This window comes from Centrocercus urophasianus, unplaced genomic scaffold (assembly GCF_019232065.1).
Source record: "Centrocercus urophasianus isolate 14NV4802_14NV808 unplaced genomic scaffold, USGS_Curo_1.0 seq_10, whole genome shotgun sequence".
Classification (NCBI taxonomy): Eukaryota; Metazoa; Chordata; class Aves; order Galliformes; family Phasianidae; genus Centrocercus; species Centrocercus urophasianus.
The window spans coordinates 38,470,214-38,495,110 of record NW_024884142.1 but is presented as its reverse complement, the minus strand read 5'-3'; the positions used below and the strand labels follow the sequence as shown (position 1 = coordinate 38,495,110).

General features: G+C 36.9%; 1 protein-coding gene across 1 annotated transcript in view; it reads left to right on the top strand.

Moving 5' to 3' along the window:
• REV3L (REV3 like, DNA directed polymerase zeta catalytic subunit) overlaps positions 1 to 24,897 on the top strand; it is a 113,266-nt gene that overhangs the window by 70,576 nt on the left and 17,793 nt on the right. Inside the window, exons 13-21 of the mRNA XM_042811614.1 lie at positions 1,680 to 5,874; positions 6,239 to 7,221; positions 7,799 to 7,881; positions 8,796 to 8,921; positions 10,394 to 10,586; positions 12,957 to 13,068; positions 20,014 to 20,129; positions 23,816 to 23,934; positions 24,483 to 24,601. Of these exons, the coding sequence (XP_042667548.1) occupies positions 1,680 to 5,874; positions 6,239 to 7,221; positions 7,799 to 7,881; positions 8,796 to 8,921; positions 10,394 to 10,586; positions 12,957 to 13,068; positions 20,014 to 20,129; positions 23,816 to 23,934; positions 24,483 to 24,601 (6,046 nt within the window). The remainder of the gene's footprint in view (positions 1 to 1,679; positions 5,875 to 6,238; positions 7,222 to 7,798; positions 7,882 to 8,795; positions 8,922 to 10,393; positions 10,587 to 12,956; positions 13,069 to 20,013; positions 20,130 to 23,815; positions 23,935 to 24,482; positions 24,602 to 24,897) is intronic.

Sequence of the window (24,897 nt, the reverse complement as noted above, 5' to 3'; positions counted from 1 at the left end):
TTTTGCAAAATACAGAATTGTAATTTCCTTATTTGCAGTACATTGTAACTTCCTGTAAAAAGGGATGCTTCTGGCTAATAAGACTGTATCCTGTATAACTGGATAACTGTAAACTGTAGAATATTTCAAATATTTAAATACTCTCATGGAGAAAAAGAAAGTCCACTTAAAATAAATTTATTTGTTCTCATTTAATCAAACATAAAATAATTCTATATAATAATAATTTCACTGCATATTCTTCTTAAAACAGGAGATATTCAAAACAGATCTCAGTCTAGGTCATCTGAATTATAAAGAAAAAAAAAAAGGTTATCCGCACAAATCTCAGTGTCCATAACATCTGACTGATTTATAAATATTTTTGCAATTTTCTTATCTGAGTAATCTTCCAAATGTTCACTTGACATTTCACTGAGCTCCCATTTTCTTCATCATCCATTATCATCCTCGTTCTTTGTATGAATGGCTCCTCCTACACCCAAAGAATCACAGGCTGCATCTCCCAGATATGTTTCACAGCTCAGCAACTCTGTGTTTGAAAATGTTATTAGAAACAGATTGAGACTTTCTTTTATGTTTTTTCACCCACCTGCAAACAAATTGTGAAGGTGAAGGCACTATGAATCTTGGATAATCTTCAAATTGGTTTAGACTTAAAAGATGAATAGATGAAAGGATATCCCATGTAGTACAACAGTTTTCAACACGTATTTGCAAGTCATACAGCATGTTTCATAATTTATGTCCCCCTTCAACATTTCACTAGAGGTTTGGGCACATGAACAAACTGCTGTGTGCCCTCAGCTCTGTAGTATCTGCCTCTGAAGTGGAATAAACTTCTTGAAGTTGCTTGGTGCTCACTGTGGTTAAGAAAAGCACACAATTAATGCATAGTAGTTGTTAATATGTTACTTACCAGGTGTCTGCACACCCTTATCCTGCAGTAAATGTGGTGAAAGTAACAGTGAAAGAGGGAAATAGTCCTATTTATCATACCACGAGTCTTCACAGGACAAGTACTACAGCTGGTTGTAGACCTCTGTGGAAATACTAATCCATGGGTATGAATTGATGATGTAACTAAATGGGGCAAGCTCCTCGTATAGACACCTGAATGAGTGTTGGGTTGCTCTGCTTTAAAAGTGCAGCAAACTATCTTACACTTATTGCACAGGATGGTTGATACAAAGCCCTTGCTATGTTGTAAGATCATACTTCACCTTTTTGTGGAATTACTTTTCTATATGGAGAAAATCATCTTAAGTATGTTACTTTCTTTTTCAGAACCAGGAAGCATTCATACTTCTCAGGGACAAAGCAGGATACAAGCTTTTTTAAAAGTTAATGTCTTTGTATTTAGCTTTCTGAAAATGATTTCAGAAGCCTTCTTTAAGCAAATCATTGTGAAATCTTTGGGAAATGTATTCAAGCCCATAATTTATAAGTAACTGACAGAATATCTTGAGACACAAATGTATTAATGATGTGATTTTGATAAAGCAACTCATGTATTTGGGGCCTGTAGTTGTCATGATCATAAATGGCATGTGAGTTTGAATAGTATTGTTTTGGTTTCTATTGTGGGAGGGCTTTCATGAAAATATTACAATAATTAATAGCTTAGTTATTTTTTTTTACAGGAAAACTAGAGTAAAATTGCTTGTCTTCCATTTCAGACAATCCTTTGAATAATGAAAGTTCTCGAACTCACTCCTCCGTCATTGCAACAAGCAAAATGTCTGTAAAGACCTCAATATTTCACAAAGATGCTGCTACACTAGAACCCCCATCTTCTGCTAAAATTACTTTTCAGTGTAAACACACAAGTGCCCTTTCTAACCACGTTTTGAATAACGAAGATCTAGTCGAAGAACTCTCGCAACCAAACACAGAAACACGACCGGAACTTTCAGTTCATTCTCTTACAAAAGAAAGCACTTACACAGCAAAGTACCCAACATCATTCAGCAATAGTACCCATGCAGAAAACTCACATAAAGAGAGTAACAAGAAAGATACTCTTCCAGTTCCTTCATGTGAAAATAATATTTTTGAGTATGAAGATGATATTTCATCAGTGAGCAGACAGATACCTAGCAGGAAGTATACTAGCATTAGAAAGACTGAGAAAGATGTCTCTTTTATGCACGTGGGCCGCCACATTGGTGACAGCATATTGAATAAAAACTCTTTTAGCTTTTCTGATTTGAGCCACTCTGGCCACTCCAAAGGTAAAATATCCTCTGAACTAAATGAAAAAGCCAGCAGCGCAAGTATAAATAGTTTTTTTCCAGCAACAGTTACAGAAAATTGTGAATTGGTGTCTTGTTCAGGAGGCAGTCGAACTGTTGTACATTCACTTGAAAATAACACTGATGAAGGTGGCCTTAATAAGCTTAAAATTAGGTATGAAGAATTTCAGGAGCATAAAACAGAAAAGCCAAGTCTCAGTCAACAAGCAGCACATTATATGTTCTTTCCTAGTGTTGTTCTCTCAAACTGTCTTAGCCGACCACAAAAGTTAGCTCCTGTGACATATAAATTACAGCAAGGTAACAAACAGTCCAGGTTGAAGCTGAATAAAAAGAAATATAGTTTTATCAATCATCAGGAGCCTGCAACTGTAAGTGATGTTGTATCAGTGAAGGAAAGCTGCTATACACAAGGTAATGGTTGTAGTAATATTCCTGATAAGGATAGTGCTTTACCTAGTGACTTAGTCCAAGTTCCTTTTGAGGCTTTTGAAAACAAAATGCCTACAAGTACTGCTCATTGTACTGACTGCCAAATTGGAGATGGATCTCTTGAAACTGAGCAGTCATTTGGATTATGTGGGAACAAATACACACTTCGAACTAAACGAAAGGTAAATTATGAGACTGAAGACAGTGAATCAAGCTTTGTCGCACACAACTCAAAAATTAATCTACCTCAACCAATAGAAAGTGTTGAAAGTTTGGATGGGTCTCAGAAGTCTCGAAAACGTAGAAGACTTTCTAAAAAACTGCCACCTGTTATTATTAAATATATTATCATCAATAGATTTAGAGGGAGAAAAAATATGCTTGTTAAACTAGGGAAAGTAGATTCTAGTGAGGAAAGAGTGGTACTCACAGAAGAAAAGATGAATTTATATAGAAAGCTTGCACCTTTAAAAGACTTTTGGCCAAAAGTTCCCGACTCTCCTGCAACCAAATATCCTATTTATCCACTAACGCCAAAGAAAAGTCATAAAAGAAAAGCAAAACATAAGTCAACCAAGAAAAAAGCTGGAAAACTGCAAAGAACAGGTACTAAAAATAACATTAAAAGAACTTTATCTTTCAGAAAAAGGACTCACACAATCCTTTCTCCTCCTTCACCATCCTATAATGCTGAAGCTGAAGACTGTGACTATAACTATAGTGATGTTATGTCTAAATTAGGTTTTCTTTCTGAGAGAAGCACAAGCCCAGTAAACACATCACCACCTCGCTGCTGGTCTCCCACTGATCCAAAAGCAGAAGAAATTTTGACCAACCTGGACAGGGAAGCTTTACATAGTAGGGGTAATATGTACCACAACAGGACTGTTAATTCTAATGTAGGAAAAAACAGTCGAGCAAAAACTCAGGTTAAGAAATGTAAAAAGAAGTTTGCTAGCCCTACTGTATCCACCAAGAAAAAGAAAAAGATGAATCAGAGTGATAAAACAGCAGAGGATGGAAAGAAGAAACCTAGAACGAAACAAAGACAGAAAACAACAGAAAAAACGTCCTCAAGAAAACGCATGGTATTTAAAGATGAAAAAGGAAACAATCACTCTACCACTGAAGTGAAGTTTGTGCTGAAGCATCAAGATCTGCCTGAGATGTCTTACAACTCACAGCCGCTTCATCATCGGAGAGATGGTCCTCTTCCTGGCTTTACAGCAGGATATCTGCCATCAGCACCGTTCCCCTCAGCAGCTGATACACAAGGTAATTCATCAGACCGTTTTCATGCATTGGTGGAACTTGATAAACCTTTAGATGCGCAGTGTTTGCCTGCTCCACGAGAAAACCCTCATGCATCTTTCACATCAACTCCTGTGGCATCTGGAAGAGAAGGACTGAAAGTGAGCTCTCAAAGGCCCAGGACTCAAAGTACTGTATTTAGAATGAAGGAATCTGCTCTCATTAAAAACATATTTGACTCATCTAATCACTCAACTCAGGTAACACAGAATGTGTGCATCTCTAAAGATAAGACCTTTGTAAAAGCAGAAGAGATAAAAAATTTCCAAAACAGATATTTACCATCAGCTGGGAAATTAGGTGAAGCTCGTGAGTCTTCGGACTCAACAAAGATGGATCAGTTGCATTCGCCTAGCTATTTGCATTGTAAAGATAGTAATCAACAGCAGATTTTTTGTATACCAGAGGCATCCAAGCATTCTGATCCTTCTTCTTCTGTTCTTAAGTCATCTGAGGAAAGTCCAGGGCCTCTTCAGTTGCCTAAAAACTGTTTTGTAACCTCTTTGAAGAGTCCAGTGAAACAGCTGAATTGGGATCAAAAACAGAAAGGATTTCTTTTGGAAATGTCGCATTTTAAACCTGAACCAGTAAAACAGAAGTCTCTGTCAGAAACAACCACGCAACCAAAACCCATTTCCCAGTATAAGAACAGGACTATAGTGGCGCCATCAGCATTCAGTGAAGGACAGTCTGGCCTGGCTGTTTTGAAGGAATTGCTCCAGAAGAGGCAACAGAAAGCTCAGAATGCAAATGTTACACAAGAACCAGTACTAGATAAAACACAGCTGAGCAGAGGTACCCCGTGCCCTCTTGAACAGAACAAAGCAGTCAAAAGGTCACGGTCAGCCACACCTAGAAAACCACGTGCTCCCAGGAGTACAAAACCTAAAGAAAAAACACCGAAACTTTCAAAAATGGAGTCTTTAAGCCAACAGGTCACTAGTCGTGTTGATCATTCTGTATCTGATGATAGCCCTATATTTTTTTCCGACCCTGGTTTTGAAAGCTGTTACTCCCTTGAAGATAGCTTATCTCCAGACCATAATTACAACTTCGATATTAATACTATAGGGCAAACTGGATTTTGCAGTTATTACTCTGCAAGCCAGTTTGTCCCAGCAGATCAAAATTTGCCCCAAAAATTTCTGAGTGATGCAGTTCAAGATCTTGGTTCTGTACAAACAACAGAAAATGACTTTCTATGTCGTAGTGACCAAAAAACTGATGAAGAAAAACAGCATTCTTCAAGCACAAGTAAGTGGATAAGACCTGGTTCTCTGAGCCCTGAGCTTTTTGAGAAAACCTCCCTGGATAGTAACGAGAACCACTGTCATAGTCAACGGAGGAAAAATGTTCATCCTTCAACTTCTAGATCTAACTCTATTGATACCTCTTGTATGCAAGAGACAGAGGTCTGCCTAAATGAAAAATTTAAATTGACTAGAAATACAAATAAAGAGAGATTTCTTAACCTTCCTCAGCCAACCAGCTCAGACTGGATTCAAAGCCACATTAGAAAAGAAACCACTTTTGAACCCTGTCAACCACTTGATTCAGTTAATACCTCTTTTACATCTGTACTGTCTTCTCCTGATGGTGAACTCATGGATGCAGCCTCTGTGGATTTAGACTTATATGTTTCAAGAAACAATGAAGGATTAACTCCAACTCCGGATAGTTCACCAAGATCCACCAGTTCTCCCTCACAGTCAAAAAATGGAAGTTTTACACCTCGTACTGCTCACATTCTTAAGCCGCTTATGTCCCCACCCAGTCGTGAAGAAATCATGGCAACTTTACTGGATCATGATCTCACAGAAACAGTTTATCAGGAACCATTTTGCAGTAATCCTTCTGATGCTCCAGAAAAGCCAAGGTACTGTCTTAAAGGCATTTCTATCTACATATGCTTGTAATTATATTAAGTTTAATTTATTCCTGTAAACAATTTTTTGCTGTTATGTGACACAGCTGCATGAAAGATTTCATCTGTTACATGTACATTTGAAGTTGAAAATTACTATACTTCCTCTGCAAACATCCTTTTTCATTCATAACACTTTCTTTTTTTATTGCTTGATATTAGTGAAAGTATGCCTGCTTGCTTTGTAAAAGATGGATACTGCCCACAGGAATAGTATTGTGAGAAGACTAGTTAGCTGAACTCTGCTAGTGTATAGTCTCAAAAACTGCCTGTGCAGTGTAGTTTAAAGCAATGATTCAAACTATTTTCTTTTCAGGGAGATTGGAGGACGGCTTCTCACTGTAGAAACTAGGCTTCCAAATGACCTGCTTGAGTTTGAGGGAGACTTTTCATTAGAAGGGCTACGACTCTGGAAGACTGCATTTTCAGCAATGACTGAAGGTCCTAGACCAGGGTCACCTCCTCGTTACGGTCACTCTGCTGCTAATAAAAGAGAAGGTAATAGCCATAAAACTAGCAAAGACAAAAAAATTGTTATAATGCCATGCAAGTGTGCTCCAAGCCAGCAACAAGTTCAGATATGGCTTCATGCCAAAGAAGAGTATGAACATTTCAAGAAATTGCCTAAGAATCATCCTGCTGAGCTGGAAAAGACAGCTGAGAATTTTGGCTCCACAGTACTGTCTGGAGAGAAATCTATAGAAGTAGCAAAAGCAGCTAAAGATTTAAATTTGTCAAGCCTGGAAGGTGGAAGACCTATAGTGCCTACAAAGGACTCTCCCGCTTCTGTGGCAGATCCTACAAAAGCACAAACCAAGGAAACCTATGACAAGTCTGTAAGTGCTGTAGGAGCTTCTATAAATATTAAAAGTGACATAGACTCAAATGAAACTACATCTGAAAGCAAGACACTTACCGCTTCAGCTCTAGAATGTGATAAGGAAGAGGAGGAAGAAGACTATTATGTCAGTTACAGTTCACCAGATTCTCCAGTGCTTCCACCTTGGCAACAAGTAGCATCTCCAGATCCCAAGCAGTCCAATTCAGAAGATGCAGAGTGGAAAAGTCAGGGTGTTATTTTGTCTTCTGTTGAAGAAAATAAAGTAGCGCTTGTTGGAAGCACACAAAATTCTCCATCCACCCAAGAGGACATTAAGATAGCCTTTGACACATCTCCCCTTCTACTTAATGTTGATCCTGGAAACTCTGGATCCATTTGCTTACATAGTACACCCATCACACAGAGAAAAAGTCACGACGGAATTCACGAAGTTCTTGGGTTTACTCCTTTATCAACAGGTAAATCCATTAAGTGATCTTAATGATACACAAAAAGCATTCCTGAATATGATATAATTCTTTTGACATGTTGAGAAAATTCCTTCACCCTCACAAAATTATATTTAAACCATTTTTGAAAAGGAAGAGGCCTGCACATTATTGTTTAAGTGACTAATTATGACAGAAGTTGAAAAGCAGAACAACTTTGTGCTTCCTGACATTGTCTGAACTCTGAAGTGCTAGTTAAAAACTTAAAGGCATGTAACTTATTTGGAGAACTTCACAATTTTGTTGGTTATATTGCCATTAATGAATTATATTCCAAACATAGTGCTGCAGAAATAACTTTGCAGTACTCAAGATAAGTAAGATACGGTAAATGATTGGCCTTGTATTGTGCATTTCTGAATGTCCACAGATATCAAATTGTAATCATTCTGCCTTGGATTGGAGAGAGAATAATGTTAATTTTGTTAATATATAAATAAATATTGACGATGTAAAAACAAACACCTCTGATTGTTTGCAGCATATTGCTTAATGTTTGGACAGTATTATTGAGGCTAAACAGTTTTTCGCTCCTGTATATTTTTAGAACCAAAAGCCCAGAAACTGTGTCATAAGAGAGGACTTAATCCTGATGGTCTTCGAAGAGTACTTCTAACCACACAGATGAAGGTAAATAAAGATTTTACATACAGGTTTATTTTTGTTATGCTACACTTACATTTCCATTCTCTTTCTCACTAATAATCTTTCTCTTAAGCAGATAGCTCTAACACATGTTTTCTTTTGGAACTTTGTTTTTAAAATTTATTCTATGTTGGTTTTATTTTTTTCTTTTGCTATTAAGATCTGGAAAAATATATTTAAAATGGTAGAGTGTGATTCCTGCAGAGTCCTGTTGCTATTTGCCTTGGATATGTACAAACATGTATTTATTCATGTGTTTTCGTGTGTATATGTTGGTTTTCAGACAGTGTCTTTTCTGAAAACATGAGCAATCTGTAAATGGCACTAATGTGCTGAGAGAGTAGAAAGGAAACTGATGGTGTGAATTTGATCACTCATGTTTTCTATAAAGAATATTTCTGCTCCCTTATTGGAAACAGAGCAATTGAATAGGTGTGTCATGGATCTGACTCAATAATCTTCTTTGTTCTTAACATACTGGTATTCACCCAGTTCAAGTGGGTAAGTGTACCCTCGATATAGCAGCTTTACAATTTGTAAGCTATGCAGGGTATTGTGATAAATTGTTGGTCGAGCATACAGAGACTTGTTGGTTTCCCTGTCTTCACCCTTCTAAAAGAGCCAATATGATATATATATATATATATATATTTTTTTTTTTAAGGCATTTTAAATTGGCTTTTGCTTTACTGCGAGGTTTCCTTAAAATTATTCCAGTTGTAGTTTTCCTGCTGAAAAAATAACAGGATAGTAAAAGCTTACCTTTTGTAGTTGTACTGTAGCATTTACACTTCTATTGGTAAATTTTCGTTTAATTTTGGCAACACTGTTAATTTACTTACCTCCAGTTTTTTCAGTATTTGTATGTGAGTGTTAGTTTCTTTGTTATTGTTCAATAGAATCAGTTTGCTGCCCTTGGTGCTCCAAAGAAAGAGACTTCTCAGATTGAAGGACCATCTTTAAATAACACTTACGGTTTTAAAGTCAGTGTGCAAAACCTGCAAGAAGCAAAATCTTTACATGAGGTAACTTACTGTTATATGTGATTTTATAAAATGGCAGTTTATCAAACTAGTTTCATAGTGGCAGTATTTAAAAACCTTTCCTCCTTGGTCCCTGCCTGAATTAAGATCAGTCAGTGTGTGCTGTGTGCAGCTGTAATTGCTCTACTACTTTAGTTTGATTTTCAATTGCCTTATTTGATACAATTGGACTAAATTTCACAATATTTTGTGGAGAAGATGGTAAAACTTCCTTTAAACAAACAAAGAAAGAATCAGGAGGGGGAAATAGTAGTGTTTTGTATAAAAATAATACTGGAAAAATTAGTTGATGGTAACTTTCACGGATCATTTCCTTATGAAAGGAGGCTTCAGACTGAATGTTAGTGAGACACTCTCTGAATCCCTACATGGTAAGTTCTGAATCTGTTAGCCAATTTCTTTTGCATTTATCAAGGTGGTAGGTATCTCAAAGAGTGTTTCTGAGTATTTCATGTGTGTCAGTGGTTGGTCTGAGGAAAGAGAATAAAATTAGTGCTGGAGAAGGGGGTGCAATGTGAATACAGTACTACTATATTTGGCTGCTGGCTGGCTGGCTGGCACGTGTTTCCTTCCTATTAGTCACCACTCCCATTGCTTGGAGTTAGCTGCAACCAGCTTACAGACAAGCTCAGGAGATAGTTTTATGTGCTAAGTAGATAACATGAGAGAAACAACAAGAAACTAATGATATTACAGGAAATGGAGATGCAGCTTGATAGTGCAGTTCTGTTTCACTGACGGATGAACAAATCTAGGGCCCTCAGGGCAGCTTGCTTGGTCAGGTATGCTTGCAATTTTTCCCTTGTAATCCCTCCAATTCACTCATTTGTCTAGTTTATTGGCTGTATTAAACAAGACAACGCAGAAACAAGATAGCATTAAGTACTGTTGTGAGTGTTTCATAATACAAACTATTTTACACAAAGGTAAAGCAAGGCGTTGTGGAATTTCATTAATGCAAGTGAAGGGAAAAATAAGTATTCTTCATGCCTCTCTTTAAGAGACTTAGTCTTCATGCCTGTTTGCAAGTCTTGGGCAAGGAGGAAAAGGAAAATAAAGACTAACAGTGGTGCTGAGTTTGGAAACTGAATTCAGCTCAATATACAAAACTGTTTGAAAATACTGAAAGAATTTAATAATTGCTGATGTTGATTTCTGCTTGTTGTGTTTGCTTTTGAGAGAAGAAGACAGTACTCAGAAACATATATTGAATTTTAATAATTGAGTATAAAAGTTCTCTAAGCGGTTAATTTACTTCTAAGATGTTGCTTTTAGCAAAAAAATGAGATCCAGAGATGCCTGTTTAATCGCTTCTAATTATTTTAGAATATGACCTTTCAGTTAGAATGGCCATGTGTCTACAGTTAGCTCATTTGCGTTAATAATTTTTTATTTTATTTTATTTTGAAGAAAGGTCCAAAACATACTAATCTGTTGTATTTATTTGTTGGTAGGTCCAACACCTTACCCTCATCAGTATGGAGTTACATGCTCGAACCAGACGAGATTTGGAACCAGACCCAGAGTTTGATCCGATCTGTGCTTTATTCTATTGCATCTCATCAGACACAGCACTTCCAGATACTGATAAAAAAGAAATCACTGGCGTTATAGTGATTGATAGTGACAGGACACTCTCCAGCCAAGGTTCTTATTTCTTTTTTTGTTGTTTTTTTTTTTTTTTTCACATACTTTACAAAAATACTTATTTCATAATAAGCAAACAGTAGCAAGCAAAATATAATAGAGTGTCTATATTGCTGTTTAGCTCATTTAATTTTGTCTTGTTGACTGTTGGATGAATGGCCATATTAAACGTAGAGTTTTCCTGCTTATGTCTTCTGAAGAACCATTGCATGGGCTGTAAATCAGAAATAATATGAACATTTTCAAAATATCTCTGTCTGCATGCTTGTGGACAAGCTCCTGCAGTGTTCTGAAAGAATAAAGAGGAAAACCTGCCTTTAGTTTCCTACGCAAGTTGCTGGATAGCTACAATGAGAAAATGTTAAAAGCAAGACAGTATGTTTTATATTTTACTTAAGGGTTATTTTTGTGGTTTTATCTGATCCTTTCAGGATCTAAACAGGGGCCCTTATTCTATTGTACCTTTTTGGCTTTGTTTAGACCAGTGATACTCAACCTGTGGCTCTAGAGCCGGATGTGGCTCTTCATGGCCCTACAGGCGGCTCTCGCAATGTAGGCGTCTGATCGGCGCTCCACTCTATCAGGCAGCGCGGGGAGCACTGAGCAAATGGACCAGCAGTGTGGGAGTCGCTGAAGTTTCCCCTCCCATAGGGGGAAAGAAAAGGAGCTGCTGGGATCCCCCCACAGGTAAGAGTAGAGATCACCTCCCACCCAGCAGCCGTGGGACAGAATGGGGAAAAACTCGCCCTTTTGCCCCTTCCGCCCCTCCACCCCACTTCTTCCTAGCAGCCAGAAGGGGTTGAAGACAGAATGCTGCTGGGAGAGAGGATGCTGATGTGTCATGTCGTGATGTATCAATTTGTGATGATGATGAGGCAGCATCCTCACACATTGAAGTGTCATGATTTAAAAAAAAAAAAAAAAAAAAAAAAAAAAAAAAAAATCACACTGTTGATACTTGATGTTTATGGTGCTCTACAACTCCATTTAGTAAAGAAAGAAGTGGCTCTCCAGCTGTTAAAGGTTGAGTACCACTGGTTTAGGCTAGTAAAAAATATTTAAAAGTCCTTTCTTTTCGGGTTTCTTTGACACTGTAAAGAGTATTAAACCACAAAATACTGTCTAAAATTAAAAAGTCTTGACAAAAGCCTGCCAAAAATAAATTCAGCAATAAGGCAACAGCTCCTTCTTTTACCAGTTTATTTTTCAAAGTATTATGGATGTTTTATCATGTTATGCTAAGTCCTTACTATTCTCAGTGAAGTTTATTTGGTATGTATGCTTGTTACTATCTTTAGGAAAATTGTCTCCATTAACTTACTAAGTGAGATTTGTCACAGTATAGAAAACTATGGCTCCCTAGGTGTGTGCCTCTCTGCGAAATTATCAAGAAAAGGCTTTCTGGAAAGATATCCTGTAATATTTGAGGGAAGGTTCTGATCTGTTTTTATTAGTGAAGTGAAATGAAATGATGTTTAAATGATAATGTGACATTTCTTGCTTTAAGTGGTGTGAGCTGTCTGTATTTTCTTGGATAGAACTTCTTGAGGGGAGTGACTCAATATTGATACAGTTTTTTTCCTTTTTTGTATTATTATTGCTTTGCAAATTACAGGACTCATTTTAACATTTATTTCTGAAAATGTACTTTTTTAATTATCAGGGTCTTAAGAATGTGTCAAAGCCAAATGCTTTTAAAAATTTCAGATTATTGCCTTAATCAGATACAATCCGTTGTATAGAGAAAATGAAAATACAGTGTATGTGTTGCATATTATTCTTTATCAGCTCATGCATGCATAAGAATTTATCTGTATACACACATTATCAGTGCAGACACTTAATTTGCACTGAATGAAGTTGCTGATGTTTTTCTGTTTCTATTAGTGACTTAGCAGTGTCTTTAAGAAGTATACTTTCAAGAAGTTTGTAAATGAAAACTGTAATGTTACGTAGCATTTTAATTCTTCAAAGCATTTTGCAAAGCACTATGCTAAGCTGGCAATTAAAATACATACTACATGATACATATTGTGTGAGCCATCGCATAGTGCTTTAATGTTTCCTACTCAAAAATAATTCTCCAGTAGTTGAACTCCTGTATATTTCTCTTTTGAATCAAATGCAGTTATATGGAAGAATTTGTGTGAGGTTATTACTGTAATATAATTTTACCAAGTGAAAAGAACAAACTTTCTCACCCAAGAGGGACAGAATAAGTGTGTGGAATTAATTATGTTAAAGGTAAAAAGAGAATGTATTATTTTTTTTTCTGTTTAATGTTTTGTTCTATAGTTCATTCCATATTCTGTTGACTGAAGTGCTGCAATTCCTTCTAAAATGTAATGATCTGTTTTACTTATTTTCTAGGGAGCAGAGACCAAGCACCCTTGCTCACAAGATCGGGAATTACAGGACTAGAAGTCAGTTACGCTACTGATGAAAGAACTCTTTTCCAGGAAGTAGTGAATATTGTAAAAAGGTAGCATATCTGTACGTTCTGCTTTTATTTTTCAGGCTTGGTACGGCAGATATAGTTCCTTCAGCCCTTGCCAGTCTCTCAAATACTGATTATTGTCATTGTTGTTTCCCTCAAAGGCTTATTTCTAGAGTGGACAAGCATGGTGGTCTTTTGAATAAAAATACTTTTTCTGCTTTTCCTTTTCTCTGACAGCAAGCACATTCAGATCCTCTTAAGCAGCTGAATTACAGTCTTGAAACTGATCAGCCATATCGGTAATCTTCTTTAACAAACAACCTTTCCTGCGTTAATCTCAGCGTTCATTACATATCTCTCTGTCAAACTCAGTAGATATTAATAGTGCTGAGAGCTATAGAAAACCCGTAGGAAGAATTTTTTTAGGGTCTCTGAGGCAAGGCAGAAAAAAAACTACATGATACTGAAACATACTGTGGACAAATCACAGTAACTAGCAGTTGAAAAGTGAGTGCCTTCATTAGTTTTGTCTTCTCTGAATGAAAATCCCCTGCTCGATGAGACTTGGAAAACTGCTGATTTTCCCTCTCTCCACCAAGGCTGGGAGGCCTGTTATGTAGCCCAGCAAGTGGAACTGCAAGCATTTCCTCTACTGACAGAGGTATAAAGCCATAAAATTACAAGGAAAGACAAACAGATTTAAACTGTGAGTCACCCTGCTGGAATACAGACTCAAGAAAAAACATGTGTACTAGGCAGAGTACATTTGCCATTCTTTCTCTCTCCAACCAGAAAACCTCTGATGAGAAAGACATTGACCAACCCCATGAAGCCAGAATACAAAAAGAGTTGCTGAATGCAACCAACACAGGGTGGGTCCTGACAGAGCAGCAGATCCTTGTTCAGAGAAGACAAAATTCAGGTAAGGAAAATTTTATTTTTCTCTTTCTTGGAAATCTAGTGCTCCATCAAACTTAGGAAAAATACTAAGAATGAGAAGCTGCCAATAAATCAAAAACCCTCCATCAGTGTATGAAAATTTAAAGAGTGAGCATGGGAGAGAGAATTCAGCAGTTAGGTTATATATTTATCACTGAAGAACAGAAGTCTACAGATGTACATATTGAAGACATTACTCGATTTCTGTAGTATTCCAAGATGGAATTTATCAAGCTGCTGACTGACAAAGCTCTTCTTAAGATATGGTCTCTTTCTCTTTCCACATTGTGCTAGCATGTCTTTTTGACTCAACAACTTCATATGTTGATTCAGTTAACTTGTATTTTTAGGATATAAAAGATCTGTTCTTGGAGAGGGAGACTGCTATCTTAGATAATTCTTCTTATCCGCTTCCCTCCTCTCTCAATGCAATATGAGCTAAAGAGTCAGAACTTCTACAACTATTTTTTTAAAACTTGGACTACATCTGCAGATTGAAGCTCTTTTTTCCCCTCTTCCTTTCTTCCCTCTGTAGCAGAAGCCAAAGAGAAAACAAAAATTTGCTAGAGTAAATGTTTTATTTTCTTAGATACAAAGTAAGAGTTTAGTCCCAGAGCAGCTTTAACTGGAGAAAAAAGTATGGTGAAACTTCCTGGTTTAAAAGTAGTGGATTGCAAAAATCTTCCTCAATGGCAAGTGAACAAGTAAACATCTTTAAGGAAAATTTTCAGCATTGGGAATTATTTCTAAAATAGGCTTGTGGATGCATCAGGCTGGGATGAGTGACAGAATATCTTACTTGTTCTTGATTGGCAACACCAGAAATAGACTCCTGAACAGGGAATACATCAACTGTGGGAGAGCAGTTGTCTTATTCAGTCCAGTTGAAGAATTCTTGTTCCCTTGTTCCTGTTACTAGTCATTCTCTTATCATTTGGCCTAATTCTTGCTCTCATTTCATTTATGTGATGTCGTAGAACATACTCATTTGTTTCAAGTTCCATTCTTTCATGTATCTGTTCAGGCTGCTTTTCTTCCTCTTCTCTGCTCCGCTCTGCTCTGCTCTGCTTTGCTCCGCTCTGCTCCGCTCCTTCTCCCTTCCCTTTTTTTTCTCTTCTGGTCATTGAATGCAAGAAGTATTTGATCCTGTCACTTTTTGTCCGTAGATGTAAACTCTCATTGAGCACAATAGAGTATTTGAGTATTTCAGCACACTAATGAGAGGAAAAGATGATTTTGGGAAACGTGGTTTAGCAAATAACCACTTTACCACTTAGCTCAGCAGTCTCTTTTTCCATCAGAAGTCTACAAGTGTTGTCGGTTTTTCTTCTCTTCGAACAAATGACACGGAGTACCTACTTAAGCTTTACAGTGTGTTGGTCAATACTGAGAGACAGAGGAGTTGAGACAAAGTAGAGTTGATAGATCAGTGAGATTTTAATGCTTGAAACTTTTTTTATCCCAGGGCTGTACCACTAACCATTTGTCAGTGAAGAGAGTCTACCAAATCTTTTTAGAGCTGAGTTATTGTTTTACATGTTCCTTGAAAATGAATAGTGCTTCAGCAAGTTCAGTGGAAATGGTTAACTGCAGTTTGATTGAGTTGCACTTTCATTGTGAAAGTGTTTTCTAGGTCTGTATGACCTAAGATAAGCATTTTTCCAACAAGACAAAGCAGATACCTAGGTAAAATAAATACCAGCTTAATGGTTCTTCTGTGAAATGGATAGATATTGTCTGATTAATTTGGGGCAGTTTGAGAGGAAGCTTCACCAACATAAGTCCAGATTTCCCTTTGGTAAGGTGTCCTCTGGTTGTAAACAAGAAAGTAGGACTTGAGCTCAAAACTGGCATAAAGCAGCTGAAAAACTATATCCTGCCCATTTTCTGGAGCCAGTAAAGCTCTTTGGAGTTGCCATAGGGGAAGTACGTTTTTTGTCTTGATATGGAGCCTGTATCTATACTGCTGTGTTAATGGTTTCTGTGGTGCTACCTGAACAGTCTAACTCAGTAGCCCTTCTCTTTATCAGAAGGTGTCAGCTGCAGTGAGTTGGAAAAAAATAAAGAATCTGTCTGCCTGCAAAAAAGAAAAACAAAATCACCTCTTTCTGAACGTAAAGGCAGAAAAATGGGTAAACACATTCATATAGCTCCATAAATCAGTCAGCACAGAACACAGAAAAGCTGGCTGTTGAAGGAGGAGAAATGGAATGCTACAGGAATTTGTCTTGGAGACATTAAAAAAAAAGAAAGAAAAAGGCAGAAATACTAGAGATATCCAAGCGTGATGGAGCAGTGGATTCCCATGAAAGAGAAATTAAATGTCTTGGCCTCTCTTTCAGTTTTAATGTAAATTATGCCTCTTTTCTGTACAAATGCCGTGAGGTAGCAGAAAAGGGCCGATCCTGCAAGTATGAGAGGAGCAGTATTTGGGGAACTTATGTGGGAATGCACAGTCCCCATCTCTGTGATATGCAGAGAATTTGGAAACACAATGGGCTTGAAAAAAAGGTAGAAAATTCACTGATACTTGACACTCACTAACTACACACTGTACTTTGGTCCCGTGGAAGTAGTTTGTGCTAAAAGCATAAAAAGAGGCTAAAGATGTAAGATTTTCTTGAAGATATTGGGCATAAATCATTTGTAATTTAATTAGCTGTTATTGCTTAGTGTTTAAATGTTTTATGTAGTGTTTATCTTACAAAACATGGTGCAAATTCAAATTTTGAATTAATTGCAATGCATTATGTTTCTTCATCTGTAAATGCTCTAGCAGCATTTCCAATATAAAATAGAGATGTGTTAATCTAACCTTCTTTTCCCAGGCTAGTACCATCTTCTGTGGAATATTCCTGTAGACATCTCTGCTTAATGGCGTAATGTCCTTTATCAACTCCATGGATTTTTATTGTCCAAAGCAAACTGGAAAAATGCTTTCAGAGATTTCGCTTATGCGTCTGAGTCACCAATTATTCTGCTTTTGTCTGTATTGTAGGTCTGGCCTAATTTTTTTCCCCCCTTTTTCTCTCAATTTTAGCTGGAAGAAAAATAGCAGTCAGGAAAAGCAGACTCATGATAGAAGGGAAGGCATAATTGAGAGCTTTAAAATTCATTCATGAAATTATCAGATGAGAAAGTGGAAAAGGTGGCATAATAGCACATATAACTTAGCTAGAAAGGAAAATAATCTTATTTCTTTTCTCTGCAGCATGTATGAGTTAAATGCTAATGCTGTCATGTTAAATTCTGCCAATATAAATGCTGCTTTTCATCTTTGCAGAGAGACTGGCAACAGCATGCAAAGCAGTATCAGTGCCCATCCTTTTAACAAAAGAGCACTATGTTGGCAGCCTCATTTCTTGTTCCTGTCATGTTAGTCCTAGCCAACAGCTTTCAAAAATCAGTGCTACAATGTGGTAGTTTCTTGCAGGTGTAAAAGCTGGTCTTGTTGTGATTTCTTTAGTAAGACAGCTTAAACTGGTGATGAAGACCAATTGGATAGTGTACTGTAAAAACTGTGATAAGGGAGGATGAAAAACATAAAACTTGTCCTCTCCTTAGTAGGAAGTGAGGGAGGTAATGCACTGTTCCTGCAAGGAAAAACACAGAACAACTTTTCCTCATCACAGATGGCAGCTGCTAGTGTAGTTACAATGACTTGTTACTTACTAACAGTATGTTGATTTCTGTTCAGAACTAGCCTAAAGGAACATGCCACCCGTGGCATAAGGAGTAATGCTTTTTTGTACCATATAAGCAGTTCTTCACAAGTTTCTCACTCAAATAAACATCTGTCAGAGAACCTGTCTGGATAACTTCTTGCCCTGCCTAAAATCTACAAGTATTTTCCATTTTGGACAGTGTGAAACCAGTTTTCAAATATGTAAGGCTACTGTGAGGCTTTCCTTCATTTGAAATAATGAAAAACATTTTGTGATATGCTGATACCTGGATGGTTTAGCTGCAAAAATTGATGTGAAAATGTTAAATGTTAAATTTTATGTCTGTTGTATAACTATTTGGAACATTACATAATTCCTTTTGGTTTTAAAACTGAGATGGAGATGGTTCATAGTTTTGGAACCACAATTCACAATCATTGTGTGATTGTGGTGCAAGTGGTGATAACTTTTTGACGATGTGATTCTGCTACTGAAAGGAGCTGCATGCTAGTTTCATTTCTTTATCTATAAAAAGCTCAAGTAGCTTTGGTTTTGCACCACTGGGTACAATTAGAATGGAATTTAAAATTGAAGACTTTTCTTTGACTATGGATATATTTCTTTTAACCAGAAACAAAAAAGCATTCATTTGTTATTAACAGCAAATAGCAAAATATCCCCCAAATACAAAGTGCTTCTTTTCATATCTCCAGAATCCTAGAAATCAAAAATATACTTTCTGCTCTAGCAAAGAATTTTATCAAAGCCATTCCTACACAGGTGGAAGTAGGGGTGAAAAGGGGTTTGCAACTTTAGCTAGGTAATAAAAAAGCCCAAATTGTAATAAAGAGATGCTCATGCTGAATAAGAAAATTCAGACACTTTATTTTTCATAAAAATTGTCTATGGCAGAAGTATGGAGAACTCCTATATCAAGCAGTCAGCTAGTGTTGGCATTTATTATGCGTTTAAAGATGCAAAAAAACAGGAACCCCTGCCTACTGATAGGACAAGGGGAGATTTAGATACAAGGAAATTTTTTTACTGTGAGAATGGTGAGGCACTGAAACAGGCTACTCAGTGAAGCTGTGGATGCCCCATCCCTAGAGGTGTTCAAGGCCAGGTTGAATGGGGCCCTGGCAGCTTGATCTATTGGTTGGCAACCCTACCTGTGGTAGGAAAGTTAGAACTAGATGATCTGTGAGTTCCATTCCAACTCAAATCATTCTTTAATATTTGTCCCATAACCTAAGGTCTGCAAGTCTGCATCCTGCTGTGAGGTTGAATATAGGCTGTGGTACAGGACCCTCAGGTTATTGTCGAGTCCTCTACCTTCTTTATTATTGTTTAACTGTGTTGAATCGTGCCAGCTGGGATTCAGAACCTCACAACTGAGCTGCATTGAAAGAAGCACCTGTCCTTCCGTCCTTCCTGATGAAGCTTTTTCTTTTTTTCTTTTTTTTTTTTTTCTTTTGCTATAAAAATAACACAGATTTATTTGGCTGGTCTTTTTCTTCCCACCCCAAGAAAATCATTCTTAAGCTCTTCTGCAAATGACTAGCTGCTCAAATAATGTCTTCAGTTTTAATAGTGCCTTTTTGAAAGGTAGGTGATGCATGCTCGACTGAGCCAACTCCTACCTGCACTTTGGCTTTGAAGCCTCCTTGCTTGTTCTAGTCAAATCTTCTGAGACCTAAATTGGAAGTGGGGCAGCTACTGTGTTCTTTCTTTCGTACCTGAACAAGTCAAATTTTCTACCTGGCATACAGGTACAGCATAAAATCAGTATTTGTTGTGTATCGTAAAGAAAGAAAAATGTTATCTTGAAGTAAGAGGTATTTAAGTAGATCTGGCATGTGAGGTTGCTTTTCTCCATGTTGCCATTTTGACAACTCATTCAATTATCAGTTTTAATTTTACCTGTGAAATCATCACTTAGGACCAGAAGTGTCCTTTGATTATTATCCAGTACACTGCAGTATGCAAGACACACTGATACTTGAAAAAAAAAAAAAAAAAAAAAAAAAAAAAAGATTAGCCTAGTAGCAAATTCTATTCTATTTCATAAAGAAAAATAGTTCAGCAAATGCTGAGGAATGAGCTCTGTTTGATTGTCTTCTGCATGTAGTAAACTTGTAGTCATGCTTGATACAGCTTTTATTAGCTCTTGTCAGTTTTCAGTTTTGTTCATTTAGGGCTAAAACAGCATAGGTATGTATTTAAAAAGTTGCTTTCCCAATGAAAATATTTTTTTTTTCTTTTCAGTTTTTTTGTTACAAAAATCCTTTTTTTGACTGTAATTAGAGTGAAATCCTGTTTATACTCTGCTCGTGGAAAATATTTTCTTAAATAATATGAAGCTCATTTTCTTTTTCCCCCCCTCTAGATATGACCCAGACATTTTGTTAGGCTATGAAGTCCAGATGCATTCCTGGGGTTATCTCTTACAGAGGGCTGCTGCATTAAATGTTGATTTATGCCAGATGATTTCTCGTGTGCCAGGTAAGTTACTATATAGGGTTTTAGCTGAGTTACACCAGAAAAAAAAAGTTGAAATCTATAAATAAAGAATGCAGAGTAATTTTTCAAAAAGGCCTCTTTTATGTTAAATAAATACCAACGAGATAGCAGTTTTCAGTATCTGCTGGATCTTGAAATGTCTTGTGTATTCCACTTCTGGGTGTGTTCCATATGCACAACTCTAAGCTCTTTTTGAATACTTGTGTGTTTTCTTGCTGGGATCCCATTTTGCATATTCTACTGCATCTCGAAGTAGAAAGCCTGAAGTACAAAGGTGATGAAACTTTTCAGCTCATCACTGAAAACCAGTCTCTTTTTTCTATGTTGTATACTTTTTGGTGTTAGTTCTAATTGTAATTCCATAACACGAATAAATGACAGAAAGTTTTGGATTCCTAGCGGTGTTCCTGCTGCTGCTCTTCTCTATGGCTTCAGTCATATCTATGTTCCTGCTAGCTGCCATAATTATTGCATGCAACTGGAGTACAATGACATGAAAGATGCTCCTGGTTTGTAATAAAGCCCTTGCTTTTAGTGGCCATTCATGTACTGTGGGAAGACATTACTGTCCTACCTGCTGATGCCTTCTGGCATTCAGAAAAAGATCTGTTTGCATTGTTTTCTTTCTTGAAGACCTGAGCAAAGTTATCAAGGAGAGTGTTATCTTTTTGTCTACACTTAGCCAAGTAATGTAAACTGTCATTCTGAAGATTACGATTACTGAACAGCTGAAAAAATAAATTGACCTGAGAAGAGTCAGTAGCTTTATGAAGTAAAAATTTTCTAAAAAATTTGTTGTAGCTTTTTGTGGTTGTCAAAAAAAGATGTGGATGAGGGAGATGGGATTTTGAAAATCAAAAACAGCAGCAAAAGTTTGACAGGGTTCTTGTTGAAGATCTGTACTAAGCAGCCATGAAATCAGAAGTGCTTGCCTCTGATTGTCTCATTAAAAACTTTCACTCACTTCTTCCTTGAAGTTTGAGCATTTCTGGGCTCCTTTTATACTTTAAAAATCTTTATATAGTCTTGATAACTGTGACTTGTTTAGAAAATGTCTGAGTTACAGAGACCACTCAGGGACAAGAAAATATAGGAATAAATGTACATCTCCAGTTGAAAGTTGTTTGCAGCTGGACTTTTAAATGCTTTGTTTATGTGTAAATTGGTCATCCAAGGTCATGAATTTCCCACTTCAGCATAAAATTTGTTCTGCGGGAATAACAGCTAATTGCACAAACCTTGTTGTTGAATTTCTTTGATGGCTCCAGTTGAGGTGATGCAGTGGTTGCAATAACAGTACTTTTGGATATAGTCTTAAGATGTATTGAAGCATGTTCAGAAAACCTTTTGGGCCCTTACACTTCAAGATTAGCAGATTCTCTCTTTTGTGAGATTAATGATAAGTATTGCACTCAAAGGTTTCTTAAGCTTCCAAAGATCACAAGGGCTTCCTGCACTACTTGGAAATGTGACTTATCTGTCTCTTCAGCTCAGGGCAGTTTGTTAACTTCAATTCAGTAACTAATGTGTCTCCCGTTCTCAGACAGGATCACAGCTCTTGTCTTGCAGGACAGCTGTGCCTGCACTTCAGTTGTTGCAGAATCAACAGTTACATCAACAAAGCTGTCTTTAGTACACAGCTTCATAGCAAGCTGTTGTTGAAATTACTAAAAGTGGAATATGCATGAAAAGTTCCTCAAAGAAGAAAGGTTACCTCCCTGGGAACTGTGTGGTTCTTGGTGATATCTCTGTGTATTTCAGAATCAGGCTTCCTTCCCTGGAGCTATTGAGTCCTACATAACTTGAGTTCAGTTACAGTGAAAGAATATAGAGTTGTAGGTCTTAATATCTTTGGACATAAAGAGAACCTATGAACCTAGGTTCTATGAACCTGCATGACATAAGCATGATCTTCACAGCACTCATATTCATAGTATACAAGTTCTTGTGCCAGGTGTTAAATGTACCCCAGAAGTGGAATACATAACACTTAACACTAGTTCTTATAAATACTTTATTTTAAGGTATGTGATGTAAGTAATTTTTTTTTTTCATTGAACTACAGGAGAAAGATAAGGAAATTTTCACACTGAGCTCCTCCTAAAATGTCTTGCCATAAGTGTGGGCTTGCATGCATGACCATAAATGTACAAGTGTTGTTCTCTGTTCTTTGTGGCCTCCTTGTCCATGGATTTTACCCCTTCTGTGTTCCTGTTGCTTTTCCACCCCCTATGATTCATATTTCCATCCCTTCTTCACATACTGCATTTTCAGAACAGGATGTGCTCTGTCAAGCAGCATGCTGCTCTTTCTTCCTTTTGAAATATAGATGGAAGGTATTTATCCTTCCCTTTCCTGTGATTTCAACTTAAAGAAAGCTGGACTTCTCTCTGGTTTGGCTTTATTGGCTGAGTCTGGTGCTGCCTCTGCCATTTAGAAGTGAACTGTACATAAGTCATTAGAACACACAGCAAGATAAGAGAGTACTGTGCCTGAACTGAGTGGCATTTTTTTTTCTGTGTGCACTGTGTACTCCTGTTTCCCTCTTTGCATCACAACTCAACAGCAGAGAGTAGGGAATAGGATGAGGGGAGGCTGCTTTTTATTTCATCTCATACACTTGAAAGGTAGGAAAAATATCCAGTTCTCCTTCCAAAGAGGCTCAGATGGTTCTGTGATGTATTCCCCATGCCAGTTGTAGACATTGCAGGTTTTTGTAATTCTGTAATGCACCTTGTATCCAAATTCCCTTGCTTGATGGGGGAGTGGGTCTCTTGTGACCACAGTATCCTCAGTCACCTGTGTTTACCAGCAAGACATGCAGGGAGCTTGAGATGCATAGTGAATCTCCGAAGGAAGTCAGAAGAGAAGTACCAGAGTAATGCTGGAGAAAGTAGGCAGTCTTAGAAAAATGCTGAGGTAATTTCTGCCTCCAATTTAAAATATAGAAAAAAAAGGGGGGGTAAAATGTAAGTTCCTCGCTTTTGTTAGATTTTTCAGGAAAGAATACCAAACCTGTAGCTTCAGGTTTTCTGAACAAATGACATTTTCAAGGAATATGTACCAGAGACTGTCTTCTCCTGTGTTACAATATTTCAATGTATCAAAAAAGAAAAAAGACAAGATGGAAAAAGATTATCTTTCTTATGGGGAAATCACCACTGTGTTACAGAAAGTCAGATTGCTACTTCTGCCTCTGCATTTGTTCCTTTGTGTTTCCTTTTCTCTCATTTGTGCTATCTAGAACTTACTTGTACCTCTTCCCACTGTAATGCTTTTGCTTTCACAGAATAAAAAGTGCTGAGTTTTCTCTCCTATGACTTGGTAATTGTGTAAAAACATTAGAAGTAAAACCTTGAGTTATAATTTTTTCTGGGCTGAAATCACTTTTCATGTGTGTATTATGCACTAATAAACTTGCAGCTAGCTCTCATGTTACATCAGCGTTGCTTAGCCAAAATATCCACTATGGAGAATACATTGCCATGGACACCAGTGAAACCGAAAAGTTATCTTCAGAGAGTGGAAAGAGTGGAAAAACTTGGAGAAATTTTGTTTAGCAATCTTGTACAATTAGTATTATTTTTGTAAACCCCTTTGAATGAGCAGAGGGATAATGTTGACTGGACTCTAACTTGTCTCAATATATTTTCTTTTAATGCCATTAGATGATAATAAAGAGAACAGATTCGCAGCTGAGCTGGATGAATATGGGTCGGATACAATGAGTGAAATAAATATTGTTGGGAGAATTATCTTAAATATTTGGAGAATGATGAGAAATGAGGTAATGTTTAAAAGCAGTTTAATGTATTGATTTTATGCTTTTCTGATTATTGTATACTGTTGAAAAATAATGTAATTTATGTACCTTTCTGTTTCTGTGCACCTTTTCAGATCTGTCTCCTACTCTTTGAGAATAGATTTTGTGTGTCACTAAAATGTAAAATACTGAAGCCAACTTAGCTGTTTTAACAAATCAGCTACTACAGCACTTGTACTAAATTAAGTACTTATTTTGAGTTCTCAGATTTACTTGTTCTGCTGTTCATAACTTCACATTCAACAGTCAGCTGATTCAATCTTAAAAGACTTTGTTCTGATCAGACCCGGTCTTTGTGATCTCTAATTCTGTGTAGTCTGTTCAATTGATGAAGGATATTATTTTATGACTTGTAAATAGTTAGGGACTTCTAAATATAGATGTTTACACTTAGGTAACAAAGAATACTAATAAAAAGGCAATAAATTAGTTGTTAGCATTCTTTAGAAGTAAAGATTTCCTTAACTGTGAAAGACTTTGTGCATGTTAACACATCCTCTGCATTTTTGTAGGTGAATCTAATGAATTACACCTTTGAAAATGTGGGCTTTCATGTTCTTCATCAACGTTTTCCTCTGTTTACTTTCCGAGTCCTGTCTGACTGGTTTGATAACAAGGCGGATGTCTACAGGTAATCCATTTTTAAGAGATTTTTGTTTGTTCTTTCTAAGGCCAGATTCTCAGCATAAGGGCAAATTCAAGCTAAAATCAACATAGAGAGAAATAAACAATTTAGCTGATGCACTAGAACAATCTACATCCATCAACATGAACTTGTTTACTCTGCTGTTCTGATGTGTTCTATTGTATAGTTATACCCTCAATATGATGTTTTTGTTTTTCTTTTTAAAATAGCAAAGCAATTTTAAGTTGCAGTTCCAGCATGTCTGAATAGAGTACTGCTTTGAAGTTCTGTAGGATCTTTAT